Below are 23,957 nucleotides of genomic sequence, written 5' to 3'. Positions count from 1 at the left end.
AATTGATGAGCTCCCGTACTCACGTCGTGAGGTCACCAATGTAGCGTTGGAATTAATGAGCTCCTGTACTCACGTCGTAGGGTCACCAATGTAGCGTTGGAATTAATGAGCTCCCGTACTCACGTCGTAGGGTCACCAATGTAGCGGTTCGAGTAAATCGCCACTAAATGAAAGAGTTTAACTTCGACGAACTATAAATAAGTTGTTTATTTACCAGAACAGGATAATTACAGCAGGTAAGGTAGCAGGTAAGATGGCTGACTGCAGAAGCACCATATTGTAGGTCACAGGATAATTACAGCAGGTAAGGTAGCAGGTAAGATGGCTGACTGCAGGAGCACCATGTTGTAGGTCTTGTCCCAGCTGGGACTCCACAAGGACTGAGTTCCCAGTCCCGTGGGGAGCGTGTGGAGAGCCTCATGACCTCCTCACACTCGGCTCTTTATTCCCGCTTTAGGCGTCACGTGACCGCGTCATAACGTCAGCACGTTCACGTGCGCTTAGGCGGTCACGTGACCTGCGCCGTTGCATCGTACATCTCCCCGGTACGAAGGCTGGCTTTGAGGCCAGGGTTGTAAGGCTGAACTATACCGGTACTTGCCGCGGGAGTGGAGGATCGCTTCACTCCCGCCTGCTGGCCGATGCGGCCGAAGTCGCGGTAGGCCGGACTATGCCGGCGGCCGTCTTAAAAACCCGAATCGGGCCAGCGGCCGACGCGCATGCGTCACGTGATGCGTGACGTCAGCGCGTTAGGTCGCCTCTTAAAGGGGCAACGGCCCAACAGGTAAGTTAAAGGGGCAACAGCCCCAACTGGTAAGTTACACAAATAAGTTAGTTAAGTACATACAGTTAGGTAAGTTATACATACATAAGTAAGTTAAAGGGAATTATGTAACTCAATGTAAAGGACAACCCGTAGGACCGCCACAACATCTTCATTCTCCCCATAATGATGAAATATGAACCACACGACCAGAATTGTACAGGCTAAAATAATTGCTGTATTGATTTACAAATTAAATAAATAGCACAATTAAGAATAAAACTAAGCAATAACTATGGAGTCCAATAACATTGAAATAATTAATGTTGATAAAGGGTCAGTTTACCCTTTTCCAAAATCTGTTGCAGTGATTGGGCAAAAAACCTTTCTGGTTTAACCACAAATCCGGAAACTTACTGTTTTCCTCCAGACGTTCTATAGTTAATAAATCTTTTCCCCACATAGCTTTCTTAAGTGGACTCGCATGATACTCTCCAGTAGCCAGATCAGAGTTCTTTTAAACTGTTACTTCTTTTGAAGTGGAGATGCTGGTGTTGGACTGGGGTGGACAAATGTAAGAAGTCACACAACACCAGGTTATAGTCCAACAGCTTTATTTGAAATCACAAGCTTTTGGAGCGCTGCTCCTTCGTCAGGTGAAGTGAAGAGTTGCATATAAGCACAGCATATATAGTCAGAGAGTACTGCCAGATGATTACAGGTAATCTTTCTAACTGCCCTTTATCACACCTCGGCAGAGAGATAATCACAGCAATCACAGGTGTGAATGATGTCCAAACAGGTCAGTCAGGAAAACATTACATCAAAGAACAATGAGGTGGGGTCACAAGGGGTCAAATGTTGCAGATGCTGGGGTCTGTATGAAAAACAAAAAGCAAACAAAAAACTATTTTTTTGCTGGAATCGTTCGCAGCAAATTACCCAGCTTTCAGGAGAACAGCGACCACGACACCACACAACCCTGCCACGGCAACCTCTGCAAGACATGCCAGATCATCAACACAGATACCATCATCACACATGAGGACACCACCCACCAGGTACATGGTACGTACTCATGTGACTCGGCCAACGTTGTCTACCTCATACGTTGCAGGAAAGGATGCCCCGGAGCATGGTACATCGGCGAAACCATGCAGACACTGCGACAACGGATGAACGGACACCACACAACAATCACCAGGCAGGAGTGTTCCCTCCCAGTCGGGGAACACTTCAGCAGTCAAGGACATTCAGCCTCCGATCTTCGGGTAAGCATTCTCCAAGGCGGCCTTCGAGACACACGACAACGCAAAATCGTCGAGCAGAAACTGATAGCCAAGTTCCGCACTCATGAGGACGGCCTCAATCGGGATCTTGGGTTCATATCACGCTACATGTAACCCCACCTGACATAGAGTCATCCAGACTCGAGTCGTCGTTGGCTTGTTCTCTCTACACAGATGCGGCCGGACCTGCTGTGATTTCCAGCAAAAAAATAGTTTTTTGTTTTTCATACAGACCCCAGCATCTGCAACATTTGACCCCTTGTGACCCCACCTCATTGTTCTTTGATGTAAAGTTTTCCTGACTGACCTGTTTGGACACCATTCACACCTGTGATTATCTCTCTGCCGAGGTGTGATAAAGGGCAGTTAGAAAGATTACCTGTAATCATCTGGCAGTACTCTCTGACTTTATATGCTGTGCTTATATACAACTCTTCACTTCACCTGACGAAGGAGCAGCACTCCGAAAGCTTGTGATTTCAAATAAAGCTGTGGGACTATAACCTGGTGTTGTGTGACTTCTTACTTCTTTTGAAGTTAGGGCTGTCAATCAAGCTTAAATCAAATCAAACACCAAAATATATCCCTACGGTCCTGTAACCTTATTGCAACTCTTTTTATAGCTATTTCTTAAATAACAGCTAGGCATCTTTCCAATATAATAGCAGCTGCAAAGCACACTCCTCTCTGGAACAACATATACAGTATAACGATGATATGATGCTGTTTGACACGCAGGTCCAGATTTTCTAATCAGTGTTAAGATAATGCTGATTAAAAAAATCTGGGCTACATTTCCAATTAGCATATCAAATCCACATACTTAATTAAACCCAAGATCAAAGTTTAATCCCTCTGGTTCCCACCGATAAGTAGGAGCATGTCTGCCACTTAAAATTGAAAATAAAACGGAACAGAACCAATTTGACTCTGGTTACATCATATTTAAATATAGGCAATCCAGTGAGAGAAAAAGCCATTCAGTCCATGAAGCTTGCTTCATCCAGAGTCCATTTATATTATTTCAGCATGGCCTTCCCTCTCATACCATCCTGAATGATCCCCTATTGTAGAAAACACAACATTTTTTCCCTGACAGTGTTACTAAATATCTTGATAACACTCAATCCTGCTTTTGCTTGTATGTACATTGTAAAAATATACACACAAGCATAACAGGGCATGTTTTAGTCACAACTAATGTGTTTACACTGTTTGATAAATTACATAGTTCTTGATTATCTCAAAGGTGTAATATTTTTGCAGTTCTAGATATACTCATATAAGAATTGTTAGGGACAGGAAGAGGATTAGGCACAATTGGCCTGTCCCTTTTAAATCATTGATGGCTTTCATAAAGGAAAACTTTTCAGTGATAGAGTAGGTCTTTAGTGTCATGAAGCAACCAGTCACATTAAGATTTTAAGTTCACAGGCCATATGCTACTTGGATCTGCCCTTCTGTAGTTATCAGTTTGTCTCCTTTCCTCCTGTGTAGCTTTTCATTTTGTCTGTTCATGTAACTCAAGAATACTTCTTCATTGCCACCTGCAGACACATTGATTGCCACTCATAATCTGAGTTCCATTATCTTTCCATGTTCTGGTTCCACTCTGTTTCCCTTTATCATTTCCTACCTTCCCCAGAGAGTGGTGAGAATGTGGAACTCGCTACAACAGGGAGTAGTTGAGGCAAATAGTATAGATGCATTTAAGGGGAGGCTAGATAAGCATATGAGGGAGAAGGGAATAGAGGGTTATGCTGACAGAGTTTGATGAGGAAAGACGGGAGGAGGTTCGAATGGAGCATAAACGCCGGCACGGATTGGTTGGACTGAATGGCCTGTTTCTGTGCCATATATCCAATGTAATTCATCTCTTCCAGCATCAGTTAACGTAAATGAGACCTCTTCCAGTGTAAGTGAGGTTTCTTTAGGGTCAAAGTCACCGACTGAACAACAACAATAACTTGTATTTATATAGCACTTTTAACATAGTAAAACGTCCCAAGGTGCTTCACAGGAGCGTTATCAAATTAAATTTGACACCGAGCCACATAAGAAAAGGTAGGTTTTAAGGAGCATCTTCAAAAGGAAAGAGAGTTTTAGGGAGGGAATTCCAGAGCTTAGGACCTTGGCAGCACCTTGGGATGTTTTACTACATTAAAGGTGCTATATAAATACAAGTTGTTGTTGTTGTTGGCAGCTGAAGGCACAGCCACCAGTGGTGGAGCAATTAAAATCAGGGATGCACAAGTGGCCAGAATTGGAGGAGCGATTATATCTCGGAGGGTTGTAGAGCTGGTGGAGGTCACAGAGATAGGGAGGGGCGAGGCCATGGAGGGATTTGTAAACTAGGATGGGAATTTTAAAATTGAGGCGTTGCTTAACCAGGAGCCAATGTAGGTCAGTGAGCACAGGGGTGATGGGTGAACAGGACTTGGTGCGAGTTAGGGTCAAATACGACACCAAGTTTGCAAACAGTCTGGTTCAGTCAGAGAGGGTTGGAGTTAGTGGCTAGGGAATGGAGCTTGTGACAGGAACCAAAGACAATGGCTTCAGTCTTCCTAATATTTAGTTGGCGGAAACTTCTGCTCATCCAGTACTGGATGTTGGATCAGCAGTCAGACAATTTAGAGACAGTGGAGGAGCTGAGAGAGGTGGTGGTGAGGTAGAGCTGGGTGTCTTCAGCGTATATGTGGTAACTGACACTGTGTTCTCGGATGATGTCACCGAGGGGCAGCATGTAGATGAGAAATAGGAGGGGGCCAAGGATAAATCCTTGGGGGACACCAGAGGTAAAGGTATGGGGGCGGGAAGAGAAGCCATTGCATGTGATTTTCTGGCTACGACTGGATAGATCAGAATGGAACCAGGCGAGTGCAGTCCCACCCAGCTGGGTGACGATGGAAAGGAGTTGGAGGAGGATGGAGTGGTCAACTGTGTCAAAGGCTGCAGACAGGTCGAGAAGGACGAGGAGGGATAGTTTACCTTTGTCACAGTCAAAGGATGTCAATTGTGACTTTGATAAGAGCCGTTTCGGTACTGTGGTAGAGACAGAAACCTGATTGGAGGGATTCAAACATGGAGTTCCATGAAAGATGGGCACAGATTTGGGAAGCGCCAGCACATTCAAGGACTTTGGAGAGGAAAGGGAGGTTGGAGATGGGGCGGTAATTTGCAATGACGGAGAGGTCAAGGTTTGTTTTTTTGAGGAGAGGGGTGGTGACAGCAGATTTGAAGGAAAGGGGAACAGTACCTGAGCAGAGAGAACCGTTAATGATATCAACTAACATGGGGGCCAGGAAAGGAAGTTGGGTGGTCAGCAGTTTAGTGGGAATAGGGTCGAGGGAGCAGGAGGTGGGTTTCATGGACAAGATGAGCTTGGAGAGGGCATGAGGGGAGGTAGGAGAGAAACTAGAGAAAGATGCGAGTTCAGGGCTAGGGCGGGGGGAATCTTAGGGGAAATTTGGCCCGGTGGGCTAGGGGAAGGGAGGGAAGTGGCAGAGGCAGCTGAACGGATGGTCTCAATCTTGGTGAAAAAGAAGTTCATGAGCTCCTCGCACTTGTTCTGGGGGTGAGGGTGGAGGAAACATGGGAGTGGGGTTTAAGAAAATAGTTTGCAGTAGAAAAAAGAAGCCAGGGTTATCTTTGCATTGCAGGATGATCCTGGAATAGTGAGCAGTTTTGGCAGACAAGAGCAGGACCCGATAGTGCTTTATGTGGTCCAGCCAGATCTGGTGGTGAATGGCTAAACCAGTTGTCCGTCATTTACATTCAAGTCTGTGTCCCTTGGATTTAAGGGAGCAGAGCGGAGGGCCGTGCCGGGGGAACGATCAGGCTGAGTGTAAGTAATGGTTTAAATGGGGACTCGGGCATCAAAGATGGAGGTGAGGGTATGGTTGAGCAGATCGGTAGCTGCAGAAATGTCGTGAATGGAGGGCCAAAGGCTAGACAGTTGGTTAGTGTGACTGGATCAGCAGTTGTAAGTGAATTGGGAGCAAGTAATCTGAGTCCAGGGCACAGTTGATGATTGACCAGCCAGTCTGGCTCACTAATTGAACCTAAGGGGTAAATATGGGAGCTAGAATTCTTCTGCTCCAGATTACTGTAAACCAAGTGTTGTAACATGTAAGGTAGTCCTAGCTGGACAAGCTTACCGCTCTGTATTGGTAAGCTGTGGAGTTTTAGCAGTACCATGTGCACACTTGGGGGTCCCTAAAACTTGGCTTTGTCAACTTGTATTTAAGCTCTCCAGCCTAGAAATTCACTGGCGCCCCGTTTGCCGACACGGTGCGCTGCGGTACTGCAGGCCTTCCTCCCCTTCTTAAAGGGGAGGGGCCTGCTGCAGCGCGCTCGAAGAGTGCGAGTGCCAGCAAAAGAGCCCGGCACCGAGGAGAAGTGCCGGGCTCTTGGGACACAGCCGGCACTCCGCGGCGGGGGGGGGGGGGGTGCTCAGGAGGCCGGGGACAGCGGTGCGGAGAGGTGCTGGCAGGCGGCCAGCAAACAAAATGGCCGCCCCGCACCTCAGCGCCTCTACCGCCGCAGGTAGGCCCCCCTGAACCGGTCGCAAATTGCGACCGGCGTTAAAGCAGGGGGCGCTACCAAATTTCATGATCGGGGCGCTGCGCACACCGATGACGTCATCGGAAGCGGCGCAGCGCTAACAGCTAGCGCCGCCATTAGCGTCCCGCTAAATTTAGCGGGAGGCGTGGCCAGTGGCGTAAAACCCACTAAGTGCCCACTTTGGGCGCTAATGGGTGGCACAGCCCACTGAATTTCTAGGCCTTTGAACTTGATGTATGATGTGTTTCTCCTTTTAGTTCTCTATGCCATTCATTTCTACGCACCTGCTGATCTCTTACCCTGTTGTTGTCCCCACCTTGACTTCCTCCTGAATCAACCAGCCAGGGGAAACATCCTCCCTGCATCCAATCTGTCGAGCCCTGTCAGAATTTTATACGTTTCAATGAGATTCCCTCTGTTACGCTCCAGGCGAGTGAGGTTCCGCACTGGGAGAAGAGTTTTCCCATTTAAGGCCTTTCCTATAGTTTCCGTCTGTTCCAACCTAATCTGTGTTTACCGCTGCATGCTGTGTTGACTCTCACAGAACAGCAATGCCACTTTGCTTTCTGGATATAATTTTTCCCCATCATCTCTTTCCACTCTCTCTCATCTCCTCCTACAACTCGGTGGGTCTCCTACTGCTGATCCAGTCAGATAATCCTAAAAAATATTCACTACCTTGTAAATAAGGAGCTCCACAACTTCCTCCTGAATTAATTTATTCGTATCCTTGGCTTGATCAAAACTCATCTCACTGATGGTGATTCTTTCTCTCACTGAGTTGACCATGCTTAGCTACATACCCCACCATGTTCATCGCCAAACTGCTGTCATCTCCGGGTTCCACTGTACCCTGTCTATTTATTTCTCCGGTACCTTTTCCTTATTTGAGCACCTCTTACTTTATTATGCTTGCCTTAAAGACCTTACTGTTTACCCCATCTCCAGTTCCCTGGTGACTTTTTGCTGTAATTTATTCCCTATCTTTCACACTCAGCCTTTGTACCTCATCCTCTGTGTTTTCATTCCACACCTTAATTTTATTTCCCCGCTCCTTCAATTTCTCTGCCATCTTATCCTCACTCAACCTTAACTTGCATATCAACTCCCCTATCTATACCACAGGCCATCAACTCAACCTTCCAATTATGTGAGGCCTCACCACCTCTGAGATCTTGAACACAAACAAAGCCATCTGTGAGGACACCCTCATTTTTCTTGCCCTGCATCTTCCTCCCTCCCTGCGTGCCTCTAACCCCTCTACGATTGCCCTCTTCTTCTGGGGAAAAAAAAGACTCTCCATCTTTCTCCTCTCTATTTAGGGAGTTAGGAGGTAAATTTAAAAATAGGACCTCAAAGGTAGTAATCTCAGGATTGCTACCAGTGCCACGTGCTAGTCAGAGTAGAAATAGAAGGATATTTCAGATGAATACGTGGCTAGAGGAATGGTGCAAGAGGGAGGGATTCAAATTCCTGGGACATTGGAACCGGTTCTGGGGGAGGTGGGACCAGTACAAACTGGATGGTTTGCACCTGGGCAGGACCGGGACCGATGTCCTAGGGGGAGTGTTTGCTAGTGCTGTTGGGAGGGTTTAAACTAAAATGGCAGGGGGTTGGGAACCTGTGCAGGGAGACAGAGGAAAGGGAAGCAAGGATAGAAACAAAACACAGGAAGGAGAAAAGCAAAAGTGGAAGGCAGAGAAATCAAGGGTTTAAATCAAACAGGGCTACAGTAAATAATTCTAAAAGGACTAAGAGTGTTAAAAAAAAAAAGCCTGTAGGCTTTGTGTTTTAATGCGAGGGGCATTCACAGAATCACAGAAACCCCACAGTGCAGATAGAGGCCTTTTCGGCCCATCGAGCCTGCACAGACACATATCCCACCCGATCCCCGTAACCCCTACACCAACACATATCCCACCCTATCTCCGTAACCCCACACATTTTAATCCCCCTAACACTAAGGGTCAAATTATCATAGCCAATCAACCTAACCTGCACATCTTTGGACTGTGGGAGGAAACCGGAGCACCCGGAGGAAACCCACGCAAACACGGGGAGAATGTGCAAACTCCACACAGACAGTCACCCGAGGCCGGATTTGAACCCGGGTCCCTGGCGCTGTGAGGCAACAGTGCTAACCACTATGCCACCGTGCTAATTCGTAATAAGGTGGATGAATTAGCTGTGCAAATAGATGTAAACGGATATGATATAATTGGGATTACGGAGACATGGCTCCAGGGTGACCAAGGCTGGGAATTCAACATCCAGGGGTATTCAATATTCAGGAAGGACAGGCAAAAAGGAAAAGGAGGTGGGGTAGCATTGCTGGTTAAAGAGGAGATTAACACAATAGTAAGGAAGGCTATTAGCTCTGATGATGTGGAATCTGTTTGGGTAGAGCTGAGAAATACCATGGGGCAGAAAATATTAGTGGGAGTTGTATACAGACCCCCAAACAGTAATGCTGAGGTTGGGGATGGCATTAAATGGGAAATTAGAGACGCATGCAATAAGGGCACAGCAGTTATCATGGGTGACTTTAATCTACATATAGATTGGGCTAACCAAATTAGTGACAATACTGTGGAGAAGGAATTCCTAGAGTGTATACGGGATGGTTTCCTGGACCAATATGTCGAGGAACCAACTAGAGATCAGGCCATCTTAGACTGGGTATTATGTAATGAGAAAGGATTAATTAGCAATCTTGTTGTGCAAGGCCCCTTGGGGAGGAGCGATCATAATATGATCGAATTCTTCATTAAGACGGAGAGTGAAGTAGTTGACTCAGAGACTAGGGTCCTGAATTTAAATAAAGGAAACTACGATGGTATGAGGTGCGAGTTGGCTAGGATGGATTGGGGAGCGTTACTTAAAGGGTTGACGGTGGATAGGCAATGGCAAACATTTAAAGATCGTAGGGATGAACTACAGAATTTGTTCATCCCTGTTTGGCATAAAAATAAAACACAAAAGGTGACTCAACCGTGGCTAACAAGGGAAATTAGGGATAGCATAAGATCCAAGGAGAGGACATATAAATTGGCCAGAAAAAGCAGCAAATCTGAGGATTGGGAGCAGTTTAAGATTCAGCAAAGGAGGACAAAGGGATTAATTAAGAGGGGGAAAATAGAATATGAGAGTAAGCTTACAGGGAACATAAAAACTGACTGTAAAAGCTTCTCTATAGATATGTGAAGAGAAAAAGATTGGTGAAGTCAAGCGTAGGTCCCTTGCAGTCAGAATCAGGGGAATTTATAATGGGGAACAAAGAAATGGTTGAACAATTAAATACATACTTTGGTTTTGTCTTCACAAAGGAGGACACAAATAACCCCCCAGAGATGTCGGGGAACATAGGGCCTAATGAGAGCGATGAAGTGAATGAAATCAGTATTTGTAGGGAAATGGTGTTACGGAAATTGACAGGATTGAAGGCCGATAAATCCCCAGGGCCTGATAATCTACATCCTAGGGTACTTAAGGAAATGGCCCTAGAAATAGTAGATGCATTGCTGGTCATCTTCCAAAATTCTATAGACTCTGGAACAGTTCCCATGGATTGGAAGGTAGCTAATGTTACCCCACTATTTAAAAAAGGTGGTAGAGAGAAAACGGGGAATTATTGACCGGTAAGCCTGACATCGGTAGTGGGGAAAATGCTAGAGTCCCTCGTAAAAGATGTAATAGCAGAGCACTTGGCAAACAGTGACAGGATCGGACAAAGTCAACATGGATTTACAAAAGGTAATTCATGCTTGACTAATCTACTGGAATTTTTTGAGGATGTAACTGGTAGAATAGATAAGGGAGAACCAGTGGATGTGGTGTATTTGGACTTTCAGAAGGCTTTCGATAAGGTCCCGCATAAGAGATTAGCGTGTAAAGTTAAAGCACATGGGATTGGGGGTAAGAGAACTGGTTGGCAGACAGGAAGCAAAGAGTTGGAATAAATGGGTCTTTTTCCGAGTGGCAGGCAGTGACTAGTGGGGTACCGCAGGGATCGGTGCTAGGACCCCAGCTATTCACAATATATATTAATGATCTAGATGAGGGAACTAGATGTAATATCTCCAAGTTTGCAGATGACACAAAGCCGGGTGGGCGTGTGTGCTGTGAGGAGGATGCAGAGAAACCAGTATGATTTGGACAGGTTGGGTGATTGGGCAGATGCATGGCAGATGCAGTATAATGTGGATAAATGCGAGGTTATCCACTTTGGTGGCAAAAACAAGAAGACCAGATTATTATCTGAACAGCAATAGATTGGGAAAACGGGAAGTGCAACGAGACCCTGGTGTCCTTGTGCACCAGTCGCTGAAGGTAAGCATGCAGGTGCAGCAGGCGGTTGAGAAGGCAAATGGTATGTTGTACTTCATAGCGAGAGGATTCGAGTACAGGAGCAAGGATGTCTTGCTGCAGTTGTACAGGGCCTTGGTGAGACCACACTTTGAGTATTGTATGCAGTTTTGGTCACCTTATCTGAGGAAGGATGTTCTTGCCATGGAGGGAGTTCAGCGAAGATTCACCAGACTGATACCTGGGATGGCAGGAATGACGTATGAAGAGAGATTGGGTCGATTAGGCTTATATTCGCTAGAGTTTAGAAGAATGAGAGGGGATCTCATTGAAACTTATAAAATTCTAACAGAACTAGACAGACTAGATGCAGGAAGGATGTTCCCGATGGCGGGGGAGTCCAGAACCAGGGGTCACAGTCCAAGGATAAGGGGTAAGCCATTTAAGACAGAGATGAGGAGGAATTTCTTCACCCAGAGAGTGGTGAACCTGTGGAATTCTCTACCACACAAGGCAGTTGAGGCCAATTCATTAAATATATTCAAGAAGGAGTTAGATATATTTCTTAAGGCTAAAGGGATCAAGGGATATGGGGAGAAAGCAGGGACAGGGTACTGAATTTGGATGATCAGCCATGATCTCATTAAATGGCGGAACAGTCTTGAGGGGCCGTATGGCCTACTCCTGCTCCTACCTTCTATGTTTCTGTGTTTCTATTCCCTCTCTTCTGGTCCACCACCTACCACAATATTGGCCATCTTCATTAATTTACTCAATATCTCCTTGCTTCTGCTTGAAACACTTCGGGGACAATTTTAACCTAACCTGCCCATCGGGAAACTGACAGGATCGGGTGCAATGCTGGTTTTACAGTCCGCTTGATTTTATTCTGCATTGAAGTCAATGGAGTGTTATTGGGCTGGATGTAAAATCAACGTTCCACCCGATCCTGTGTATTTTCCGATAGGTGGGTTAGGTAAAAATGAACACCTTCATATCCCCATTAGATCCCTCGTGTCTCTGGCCATTCCATTTCTCTAGTACAGTACCCATCCATATGTCCTGAAATCTGAGTGCACATGGCACATATCTGATTGGACCACTTTAGGCATCATCCACCTCTTATTCTCCTTAGACATCCCCAAACTTGACCTCCCTTTCCTTTACCTTTAATAAAAAGTAGAGAAACCTATGAATTTCCTCACATCCAAACTCAGGATATCCACAGGACTGCCTCAGCTTCTTCCGCTAACATCCCATCCCACAGTCCTGAAGTCCTCCTCCCATCCATCATATCCAGCCCTGACCACAAAATACTCCAGCTTCTTGTCTATCTTCCCATGAGTCCCAATCAGACTTATTTCCTTAATGAGACCCACCACCTGCTCCCTTGACCAACTCAAAACTCAGCTCTTGATAATTCAATTACTTCTTAGCTAAATGCTCATCAACACTAATTGCTCCCTTCAACATACATTGTTTCTCTCCCCTTCAAAATTACTGTCCACGCTCCCCTCCGTGAAAAGTTTGATGTCGATTCCTCTGTTCTCTCGAATTATCATTCCATCTCTAACTACCCCTTCCTCATGGAGATCCTCAGATGCATCATAACCACTCGGCTCTGTGCCCTTCTAGCCCATCACTCCCCGTCTGAATCCCTTCATTCTAGTATCTGCCTGGCCCACAGCAATGAAACCACCTTAGTCACAGTCCCCAATAATATCCTTTGTCTGTGACCACAGTATGTTGTTCCTCCATGTCTTCCTCGACCTCTCTGTGGCTTTTGATATAGTTGACTATTCTATCCTCCTCCACCAGCACTTCTCCTGCATGGTACTATTCTGTCATGGTTCCACTTCCATCTGTTGAAATATAGCCAGCGCTTATCCTGCAATAACTTCTCTTCCTTGGCTTGCACAGTCACCTCTGCTATGCTTCAAGGCTCTGTCTTTGGCCCACTCCCATTCCTCATCAATATGCTGCCTCTTAGCAACATTACAATAAATAGGGATCAGTATCCATATGTAATCTGACAGCGTTCAGCTTTGCCTCTCCAAGTCCAACCTTCACTCCATGACACTTGCTGTGTTGCCTGACTAGCTAACTGACAGTGTCATCATAGATCAAGAACTTTCTTCGGCTTAACATTAGCAAGAATAAAGGCACCTTGATCAGCAATTCGCACAAATTTTGTCCCCTTGTTCCCAACACAATCGCCATTCCTAGCTGTTCATTTAGGATGTGCCTCATGGTGCACAATCTTGGTGCCCTGTTTGACCCTAAGATTAGCTTCAAACTCCACATCCTATCCATCACCAAGACTGCCCATTTGGCATAGTTTCAGCTTGGCTCACCTGGTAGCATTGTCACCTTTAAGTTAGAGTGCAGCATTGTTGGAAATGCTGTCTTTCAGATGAGATGCTAAAACTTAAAACTAAGACCTCGCCTGCCCATTAAGGTGGATATAAAAGATCCCATTCAGAAAAACTGAGTTCTCTCAGTATCCTAGGCAATATATTTCCCTCAACTGGTACCACCAAATACAGATTATGTAGCCATTCATTAATTTGTTGTTTGTGGTACCATGCTATGTGCAAGTTGGCTACCACATTATCTATATAACAGTGACTGCACTTCAAAAAATAATGAATCGGCTTTAAACCACTTAAAGATAGGCCAATAATGTGATGAGGTTATATAGTTGCACGTTCTTTCTTTACTTTTATTTCCACCTCTAAAATATCGCCTACCTCTCTCCTTACTTCGATGCTGAAGCTGTTGCAAATTCAGGCTTGACATTTCCTTGGTGAGCTTCACTCAACATACACTTCAAATTTTCCAGAACTTTGCTTGCCATGTCCTATCCCATATTGAGTCCTGCGTACTTGTCACCTTTGTTGTCACTGACATCTATTGATTCCTTGTCCCCTAGTGAATTGATTTAAAAATCCTCACCTCTTTTACAAATCTATCCATGGTTTTACTGCAACCTCCTCTTACATCCCAACTTGTACCCTTCACTTTTTTTCACTTTGGTCTTCCATATCTTCCACCCCCGTCTTTATTCCACCATCTCTGGTAGAGCATTCAGGCATCTGAAATTCTTGTCAAATTCCTCTACTGTGCTACTCTTCTCATTTTCAAAACCTATGTTTTTGATTATACCTCCGGCCACCTTGCTAGTTCTCCCCAAATTCCTTTAAGTGGTCTGCTTCCCCATTTTTGTTAATAGCTTGGGGACTTCTCTACGTTTTGTTATTCTAGTTTTAGACTTGCTATTTGATGTTTTGCAGTGTTATAAAATAGCAAACAATTAATGGAAGGAGAAACCTAATTTTGTTCATTCTCAACCCTCTCAAGCACAACAATGGTTCATTGATGAACATACAAATTATAGCTATCTTTCAGTAAGACAAAAAAATCTCAAATATTTTTCAAAATCATTGTAAATATAATGAAAAAAGGTTGCTATGATTGTCCTCAACTCTCTTGGGTCAAGGAGGGGAACATCCACCGGGTTCCTGCTCCTGCTTGCTATTCAGAAACCTTTGCTGGTACTGCATGCACGGCAAATGTGTTTGGTATCATAGTGATATACATAATAAAATTAATCAGTAATATTGCAAGTAATACAACTTAATGCAACCAAAACTATACTTTTTAGCAATTTTTCTTTTAATAGGCAAACAGTAGAATCACAGCTTCAGAAATTACTTGAAGATGGAAGCACTGAAAATGTGTTCTATTTTGAAATGAAAGAATATGGTATGTATAATCCTCATGCTGCTCACATTGTTTGCAGAAGTATCTGAGTGTACTAGGAAAATGGTGGGTGCTCTTATGAAAACATGGTCTTGAAATTCCATGGGACTTCTACTGGTCTCCCACCATAATTGCAGCAAGACACTGGTGCAGCCCCTAGGAAAATGGTGTAAACAGCAGAAGACCAGTAGAATCACAGCTCTTTTGTGTTTCTAGTTCATTTTTGAAGTGTTAGAAGAAATTGCTTACTCCCCTGATGGCTTAGCAAGTTTATGTAATGAACAGCTGAGCCAGACTGACCAGAATGGTCACAGGGCTGACCTCTGATCCATGCATACTCAGTGGCATAGTGGTTAGCACTGTTGCCTCACAGCACCAGGGACCCGGGTTCGAATCCGGCCTCAGGTGACTGTCTGTGTGGAGTTTGCACATTCTCCCCGTGTTTGCGTGGGTTTCCTCCGGGTGCTCCGGTTTCCTCCCACAGTCCAAAGATGTGCGGGTTAGGTTGATTGGCTATGATAAATTGACCCTTAGTGTTAGGGGGATTAAATACGTGGGGTTACGGGGATAGGGTGGGATATGTGTTGGTGTAGGGGTTACGGGGATCGGGTGGGATATGTGTCGGTGCAGGCTCGATGGGCCGAAATGGCCTCTATCTGCACTGTGGGGTTTCTGTGTGATTCTGTGTGAAGATGATGATAAGGATGCTATAACTGTCCTAATCACTCCTGGGATAAGAATTTGATTTGTGGGCTAGCACGAGAAAAATAACCATAAAAGCTTCTGGATTGTACAAACAGAATTGGTTCACTATTGTCCTTCAGGGAAGGGAACCTGCCACCCCACCTGGTCTAGCTTTCATGTGACTCCAGTCCCACAATATGTGATTGACTTGGGATAACTCAATTTGGGCAATAAATACTGCCTTGCCGGCTTCGCCCACATCTAAGAGCAAATAACAACATTTCTTGTGTGCAAATGTAAGGTGAAGACTGGATCAGGCTTGGTTGCAGTCAAATAGCGAGTCAACACTGTCAAACCTCAGTTATCAAAAATAATCACTTGGGTGCGATACTAGAGGACAACTAGTACCCATGGGACTATACTCTAACAAGGAGACAGGAGAGTAGCAGAGAGGGGAAAAAAAGCAGCTGCTTTCTAATATGATTTTCTCTTCACCTCCTTTCTGCAATTGTTGCTCTGAAATCTTTAAAATGGGAACTGTAAAGTAAGGTAAACTTACACAGCATTAACATCACTTTTAAAGTTCTGAAGTCGGTGCTCTTGCCACTAATGGGTGTACTGCACTAAGAGAATGGCAAACGATTGACAAAGTGTATTGTGTAGAAGGGCATAAGTTTTACATCCAGCAGGCCGAGAGGTTGAAGCACTCCGGTCCTCCCCGTTCAGGACAGCAAAATAATTTTGCTATTACTGACCTGATATTTTGCAGTAATTGGGAAGGAACCCGCAAAACGGATGCCTAAGCATCCAATAGGGTGGGTGGGGTCCGCCCACTCATTAAGTGCTGGAAGTGCGTCGCCTGCCATCAACTGCTCCATAGACATCCAGGGCGCACACCAGAACAATTTAAAACGATTAATAAAATATTCAAATTAGGTTCCCACACTTGTTCAAGGACTCTCTTTTTCTGATACTGGCCTGTCTCAGTGCTGGATACGCCATGTAAAAAACCTGCCCAGCAACTTGTGGCACTACCAAGCGGGAAGGACCATTCAGCAGTGGTATTTTAAAAGGCTCATCCACTTCTTACAGGTTAGTTGCTGGTCAACGTCTGTGCATTATTTGACCTATTTTCTGACTGTGAAAACTTAATTCTGACTGCTGAGGAGAAGATTTTGCAGCTGCTGGACTGTTTTTGGCTGCCTTCCAAACAGTTGCACAGCAGTCCTGGCTGGTCTGGTAAGGCTGTCTTTAGGTCTGGAGGAGGAGGGGGAGCAGCAAGGAAGACAGGAGAGGGCAGGAGCTGCTCGCAGAAGAGGGAGGAGGAGGGCACAGCGCAGGAGGCTGTCATTGAGTTATGTCACCTGCTGCAGCCACAACAGCACTGCCTGTGGCTGTCGAGGTCACTGTGGCCCTTAACTTTTATGCCACTGGGTCCTTTCAGGTGACAATCAGTGACGGCTCCCAGTTTCCACTCCACCATTATATCAAGGAGGTCATCGAGGCAGAATACCTAAATCTCTTGCCCCATGGTCAGAGCAAAGCAAGATGAGAGAGTACAGGAAACTTTGTGCTATCCAGCACCGACGGGACCGAGCTGTTGCCGTTCCCTCAAAACTGCCGGACAAACCAGCGTTAATGTTGAAGCATACGGAGCTTTTCAGCTCCGTATCTGGCAACAAACACTGTTGCTTAGCAACAGCTTCTAAACAGTCGGCCGTACCTTGGAAGCGTCTCTGTCGCTTAGCAACAGCTTCAGCGAGACTTTGCAGAGCCTGACTGTTGAAAAAAAAGCCACGAGAAGAAAAAAAAAACTAACAAAACAGCTCCTGATTTTTGCCGGTGGCTCGAGCTTGCCGGACATTTAGCCTCCGGATAACACAAAGTTTCCTGTACTAGGCTTTGCATGCATTGCAGGCTTCACAGGGTGCAAGGTGACCTAGACTGCTCTCACATTGCCTTGTGCGCTCCCCATCCCTGGCATCTTTGTCAATAGAAAAAGATGCCCTGCGTGGTGTGGGACATTTTGAGGGGGGAGGGTGAACAGCCAGAGGTCGTGGTCCATATCGGTATCAACGACATAGGTAGAAAGAGGGCTGAGGTCCTGCAGGCAGATTTTAGGGAGCTAGGAAAGAGATTTAAAAAGTAGGACCTCAAAGGTAGTAATTACTTCTGGTGCCATGAGCTAGTGAGTATAGAAATAGGAGGATAGAGCAGATGAATTAGTTGCTGGAGAGATGGTGCAGGAGGGAGGGCTTTAGATTCCTGGGACATTGGGACCGGTTCTGGGGGAGGTGGGACCTGTACAGGCCAGACTGGTTGCACCTCAACAGAGCTGGGACCAATATCCTCGCGGGGATGGGGGGGGTGGGGGGTTGCTAGTGCTGTTGGGGAGGGTTTAAACTAATTTGGCAGGGGATTGGCACCAGCATGTAGTATCAGAAAGGAGAAACAAGGTGCACAAAGGATTGGGAGAGACAGATAGCATTACAGTAAGACATAGTATGGTATTGGGTGAGGTCAGACTAAGAGAGAATACAAGAAGGCTTAAGATAGGTTTACAATGCATTTGTGTAAACACACAAAGCGTGGTAAAAAAGGATGGTGAGCTGCAGACGCAAATAGCCACTTGGGAATATGATGTCGTGGCAATAATGGAGACCTAAACATAGAAGATAGGAGCAGGAGTAGGCCATTCGGCCCCTCAAGCCCGCTCTGCCATTTAATGAGATCACAGAATCACAGAAACCCCATATAGATAGAGGCCATTTCGGCCCATCGAGCCTGCACCGACACATATCCCACCCGATCCCCGTAACCCCAACACATATCCCACCCTATCCCTGTAACCCCACCTATTTAATCCCCCTAACACTAAGGGTCAATTTATCATAGCCAATCAACCTAACCCGCACATCTTTGGACTGTGGGAGGAAACCGGAGCACCCGGAGAAAACCCACGCAAACACGGGGAGAATGTGCAAACTCCACACAGACAGTCGCCCGAGGCCGGATTCGAACCCGGGTCTCTGGCGCTGTGAGGCAACAGTGCTAACCACTATGCCATCATGGCTGATCATCCAAATTCAGTACCCTGTCCCTGCTTTCTCCCCATATCCCTTGATCCCTTTAGCCTCAAGAAATATATCCAACTCCTTCTTGAATATATTTAATGAATTGGCCTCAACTGCCCTGTGTGGCAGAGAATTCCACAGGTTTACCACTCTGGGTGAAGAAATTCCTCCTCACCTCAGTCCTAAATGGCTTACCCCTTATCCTTCGACTGTGACCCCTGGTTCTGGACTCCACTGCCATCGGGAACTTCCTGCATCAAAAAAGGGCAGGATTGGGAACTAAATATTCCTGGATATAAGGTGTTCAAGAAAGATAGGAAAGGAGAGAAAGGAGGTGGGGTGGCAGTATTGATTAAGGAGAATATTACAGTGCTGGAGAGAGAGGATGTCCTGGACGGGTCAAGGACAGAATCTATTTGGTTAGAGTTAAGAAACAATAGAGGTGCCATTACACTACTTGGTGTATTCTATAGGCCACCAACCAATGGGAAGGATATAGAGGAGCAAATTTGCAGGGAAATTACAGAGAGGTGCAAGAACTATAAAGTAGTGATAATGGGGTCTTCAGTTATCCTAATATAGACTGGGATAGTAATAGTGTAAAGGACAGAGATGGGGAAGAATTTCTGAAGTGTTCAGGAGAACTTTCTTGATCAATACGTTTCCAGTCCAATGAGGTAGGAGGCATTGCTGGATCTGGTTCTAGGGAATGAGGTGAGTCAAGTGGAGCAAGTGTCAGTAGGGGAGCATATAGGGAACAGTGATCATAGTATCATAAAGTTTAAACTAGCTATGGAAAAGGGCAAGGAGCAATCTAGCGTAACAATACTTAATAGGAAGAGAGCCAATTTCAGTGGGTTGAGAACAGACCTGGCCCGGGTAAATTGGAATCAAAGATTGGCAGGCAAAACTGTAATCGAACTGCCTTTAAAGAGGAGATGATTCATGTACACTCGAGGTACATTCCCACGAGGGGAAAAGGTAGGGCAACCAAAGCCAGAGCTCCCTGGATGATGAAAGTGATAGAGAGTAAGATGAAGCAGAAAAAGGGGCCATATGACCGATGCCAGGTTGAAAATACAAGTGAGAACCAGGCTGAATATAGAAAGTTCAGAGGGGAAGTGAAAAAGGAAATAAGAGGAGCAAAGACAGAATATGAGAATAGAATAGCAGCTAACATAAAAGGAAATCCAAAAGTCTTTTATAGGCATATAAATAATAAACGGGTATTAAGAGGAGGGGTAGGGCCGATTAGGGACCAAAAAGGAGGCCTACGAATGGAGGCAGAGGGCATGGCTGAGATACTAAATGAGTACTTTGCATCTGTCTTTACCAAGGAAGATGCTGCTAAAGTCATAGTGAAAGAGGAAGTAGTTGAGATACTGGATGGGACAAAAAATTGATAGAGGAAGTACTAGAAAGGCTGGCTGTACTTAAAGTAGATAAGTCACCAGGAGTCGATGGGATGCATCCTCGGATGCTGAGGGAGGTAAGGGTGGAAATTGCGGAGGTACTGGCCATAATCTTCCAATCCTCCTTAGATATGGGGACGGTTCCAGAGACTGGAGAATTGCAAATGTTACACCCTTTTTCAAAGAAGAGTGTAAGGATAAACCCAACAACTACAGACCAGTCAGTTTAACCTTGGTAGTGGGGAAGCTTTTGAAATGATAATCCGGGACAAAATTAACAGTCACTTGGACAAGTATGGATTAATTAAGGAAAGCCAGCACAGATTTGTCAAAGGCAAATCGTATTTAACTAACATGATTGAGTTTTTTGATGAGGTAACAGAGAGTGTTGATGAGGGTAATGCGGTTGATGTGGTGTACATGGACTTCCAAAAGGCAATTGGTAAAGTGCCAAATAATAGGCTTGCCAGCAAAGTTGAAGCCCATGGAAAAAAAGGGACAGTGGCAGCATGGATACAAAATTGGCTATGTGACAGGAAACAGTGAGTATTGGTGAATGGTTGTTTTTCAGACTGGAGGAAGGTATACAGTGGTGTTCCCAGGGGTTCAGTACTAGGACCACTGCTATTCTTGATATATATTAATGACTTATAATTGGGTGTACAGGGCACAATTTCAAAATTTGCAGATGACACAAAACTTGAGAGTATAGTGAACAGTAAGGAGGATAGTGATAGACTTCAAGAGAACATAGACAGACTGGTGGAATGGGCAGACATGTGGCAGATGAAATTTAACTCAGAAAATTGTGAAGTGATACATTTTGGTAGGAAGAATGAGGAGAGGCAATATAAACTAAAGGGTACAATTCTAAAAGGGGTGTATAGTAATCTCGGATGTAATGCTTAAGTTATCCACCAGAGGGTTCATTTACCAGTGTTTTAAGGTAATGTTGCATTATGGGTCGAATGACTCATAGGATCATCCATCTTGGATGCATCGTGCAGTAGAATTAAGAGTGCATGCCTGTAGCTGTAATAGCTCTGTTCTCTCCTTATTCTGTGTAAATTAAAAGTAAAGTTTTGAGTTCCTGAAGTCTCACTTATATCAATTAATTGGACCTTACTACTCGGATATAACATTTGGCGACGAGAATAAACAGTTTCAACTTGAAGAAGGGAAAATACAAGAACACTGCATCTGAATCATGGCTACTCGAGTTGGAGAGATTTCTGCTTTTGATGTTCAAAATCAAACTTGGGAAGAGTACTGTGAGTTATTGGAGCATTTCTTTGTAGAAAATAATATTGTCGATGTTGGAAAAAGGAGAGCTATTTTGCTAACTTCGGTGGGAAGTCTGACATATAGTTTATTGAGAAACTTATGCAGTCCTGTAAAGCCTGGAGATAAATCATTTACTGAATTAGTGGACTTGCTAAAGGAACATTTCAATCCCAGACCGAGTGAGATTGTACAGCGTTTCAAATTTAATTCACGGAACAGGATACCGGGAGAGTCTGTGTTGGATTATGTAGCGGTGTTGAGAAAACTGGCACATGATTGCAATTACGTGAACAGCTTGAAAGACATGCTGAGAGATAGGCTGGTTTGCGGGATAATGGATGCTCGAATGCAGAGGAGATTATTGTCCGAGACTGGGCTTACGTATGAAAAAGCGTTGGAACTTGCTCAATTAATAGAGACAGCTAACCGTGATGTACAAGAAATACAAGGTTCAGACTGGTCTGCTACAATGCAAGTTGCAGGTTCACTGGTGCACAAGTTAAATATGAGTCCAAAATCACAACGTGAGCAGGTAAAAGCATGTTATAGATGCAATGGAGATCACCTGGCAAGGGAATGCAGGTTTCTGGAGGAAAAGTGCCACAAGTGTGGAAAAAAAGGACACATAAAACGTGCGTGTAGAGCAAAAGTACCCTGGAGGTATACAAACCTAAAGGGGGAGAGAAGCAAAACCTGGTAAGAGAAGTGAAAAAACAGGGAGCACATCACATCAGTGGAGAAGCTGAGGAAGAAGACGACGTGTTCATATTGCATAGTATGGTAGAGGACATTCCAAAAGTGGATCCTATCACTTTGCAACTGATAGTAAATGACTCTAAGGTCAACTTTGAGGTGGATACTGGATGTGGTGTTACCATAATGAACAGGGAAGAATATTCAAAATTGTGGAACCGTGCAAAAGTTCCAGAGTTAAAGTCTTGCTCTATGAAGCTTAAAACCTATACCGGTGAACGAGTGACAACCTTGGGTACAGCTACTGTAACTGTGAAACACAGGGACACCGTGGAACAGCTACCTGTAGTTGTAGTATCGGGTTCTGGACCAAATTTGTTAGGTCGGGGCTGGATACGAGAACTTAAATTAGATTGGGGAGCAATAAATCAAATGGAGAGAGGCAAACAGTTGTCTTTGCAAGACGTGTTGATTGAACATGAGAATGTGTTCAAGGAAGAACTTGGAACATTTAATGGCCCCCCAGCTAAGATTTATGTAGACAAGGAGGCACTGCCAAGATTTTTTAAACAACGACCTGTGCCTTATGCCATGAAACCGAAGGTAGAGGCTGAGCTTGATTGTCTTTTGCGGGAGAACATTCTGGAACCCGTGAAATGTTCAGAATGGGCAGCTCCAATTGTACCTGTTTTAAAACCGGACAATTCGGTAAGAATCTGTGGAGATTATAAATTGACTGTAAATAGGGTGTCTAAACTAGAACAGTATCCTATTCCTAAAACTGAGGATCTTTTTGCAAACCTGGCTGGAGGGAAGAAATTCACGAAGCTGGATATGAGTCATGCATACTTGCAGATTACGCTAGATGAGGAATCCAAGAAGTATGTAACCATAAACACACACAAGGGTTTGTTTACCTATAACCGCTTGCCATTTGGTGTCTCATCTAGTCCAGCTATCTTCCAGAGGACTATCGAGGGTGTACTGCAAGGGATTCCACATGTTTCAATCTATCTGGATGATATTCTGGTGACGGGAAGAACCGACCAGGAGCATCTGAGCACTCTGAGAGAGGTACTTCAAAGATTGGACAAGGCTGGGTTACGGCTCGAGAGGAGTAAGTGTACTTTCATGGGGAATGAGGCCGTGTTCCTGGGACACAGAGTGGACGCCACAGGGCTCCATCCAATCAAGGAGAAGGTAAAAGCACTGCAGGAGGCCCCAGATCCTACAAATGTGACTGAGTTAAAAGCTTACCTGGGACTGCTAAACTATTATAACAGGTTTTTGCCAAACTTGTCAACAGTGTTAGCACCTCTTCACAAGCTACTGCGCAAGGAGACACAGTGGCAGTGGGAAGAGGAACAGAGGGTTTCATTTGAACAGTCCAAGAAACTGATGCTGTCCTCGGATGTGCTGGTTCACTACAATGCAGAGAAAGACATCATTCTCTCTTGTGACGCTTCACCTTACGGGTGGGGGCAGTTCTTTCACACTGTATGGAAGATGGAACTGAAAGACCGATAGGGTTTATGTCTCAAACTCTGACTCCAGCGGAAAAAAACTATTCCCAGTTAGATAAAGAGGGATTAGCAGTAATGTTTGGGTTACAGAGGTTTCATAAGTACATATATGGCAGGAAATTCACCATATGCACCGATCACAAACCTCTTCTATCTCTTTTTAATGAGATGAAAGCAGTACCACAGATGGTGTCACCCCGAATCCAGAGATGGGCAGTGACGTTGAGGGCATATGAGTATGTCATCGTTTACAAAGCGGGCAAGTACCATGGGAACACAGATGCCTTGAGCCGTCTTCCACTACCGGGTACACCTATCCGTGCAGCTCCAAAGGACAGAGTTTTGATGTTGGGAACTGGTCAGGTAGTATGCAGACATGTGGATCAGATACTGACCAGACAACGGGAGATTGAACTGGAGGTTCCAGAGGAAAGGTTGGAGGACAAGTTGGTCTCCCGTTATCCAAATGCCTTGGTGGTACCAGCACCACGAACAGAGACAGTTATACCTGGACCCCTTAATCAAGTGGAAACCATCGTAGCAGAGTCAGATACTCTTGAGTACTGCTCAGGAGCAGCAGATGGCTTTACCACAACCAAGCAGGG

The 23,957-nt window shown here is 45.0% G+C and overlaps 1 protein-coding gene across 3 annotated transcripts in view; it reads left to right on the top strand.

Moving 5' to 3' along the window:
- Nucleotides 1-23,957, top strand: part of LOC147120432 (coiled-coil domain-containing protein 148-like) — a 152,181-nt gene that overhangs the window by 36,740 nt on the left and 91,484 nt on the right. For all 3 annotated transcript variants that reach the window (XM_085986338.1, XM_085986339.1, XM_085986340.1), the window contains one exon: nt 14,603-14,685. In XM_085986338.1, the coding sequence (XP_085842464.1) occupies nt 14,603-14,685 (83 nt within the window). The remainder of the gene's footprint in view (nt 1-14,602; nt 14,686-23,957) is intronic.

Source organism: Somniosus microcephalus, chromosome 4 (assembly GCF_052327205.1).
Source record: "Somniosus microcephalus isolate GS21.2 chromosome 4, FLI_Smic_1.0, whole genome shotgun sequence".
In the NCBI taxonomy this organism is placed as follows: domain Eukaryota; kingdom Metazoa; phylum Chordata; class Chondrichthyes; order Squaliformes; family Somniosidae; genus Somniosus; species Somniosus microcephalus.
This window is presented reverse-complemented; position numbering and strand designations above follow the sequence as displayed.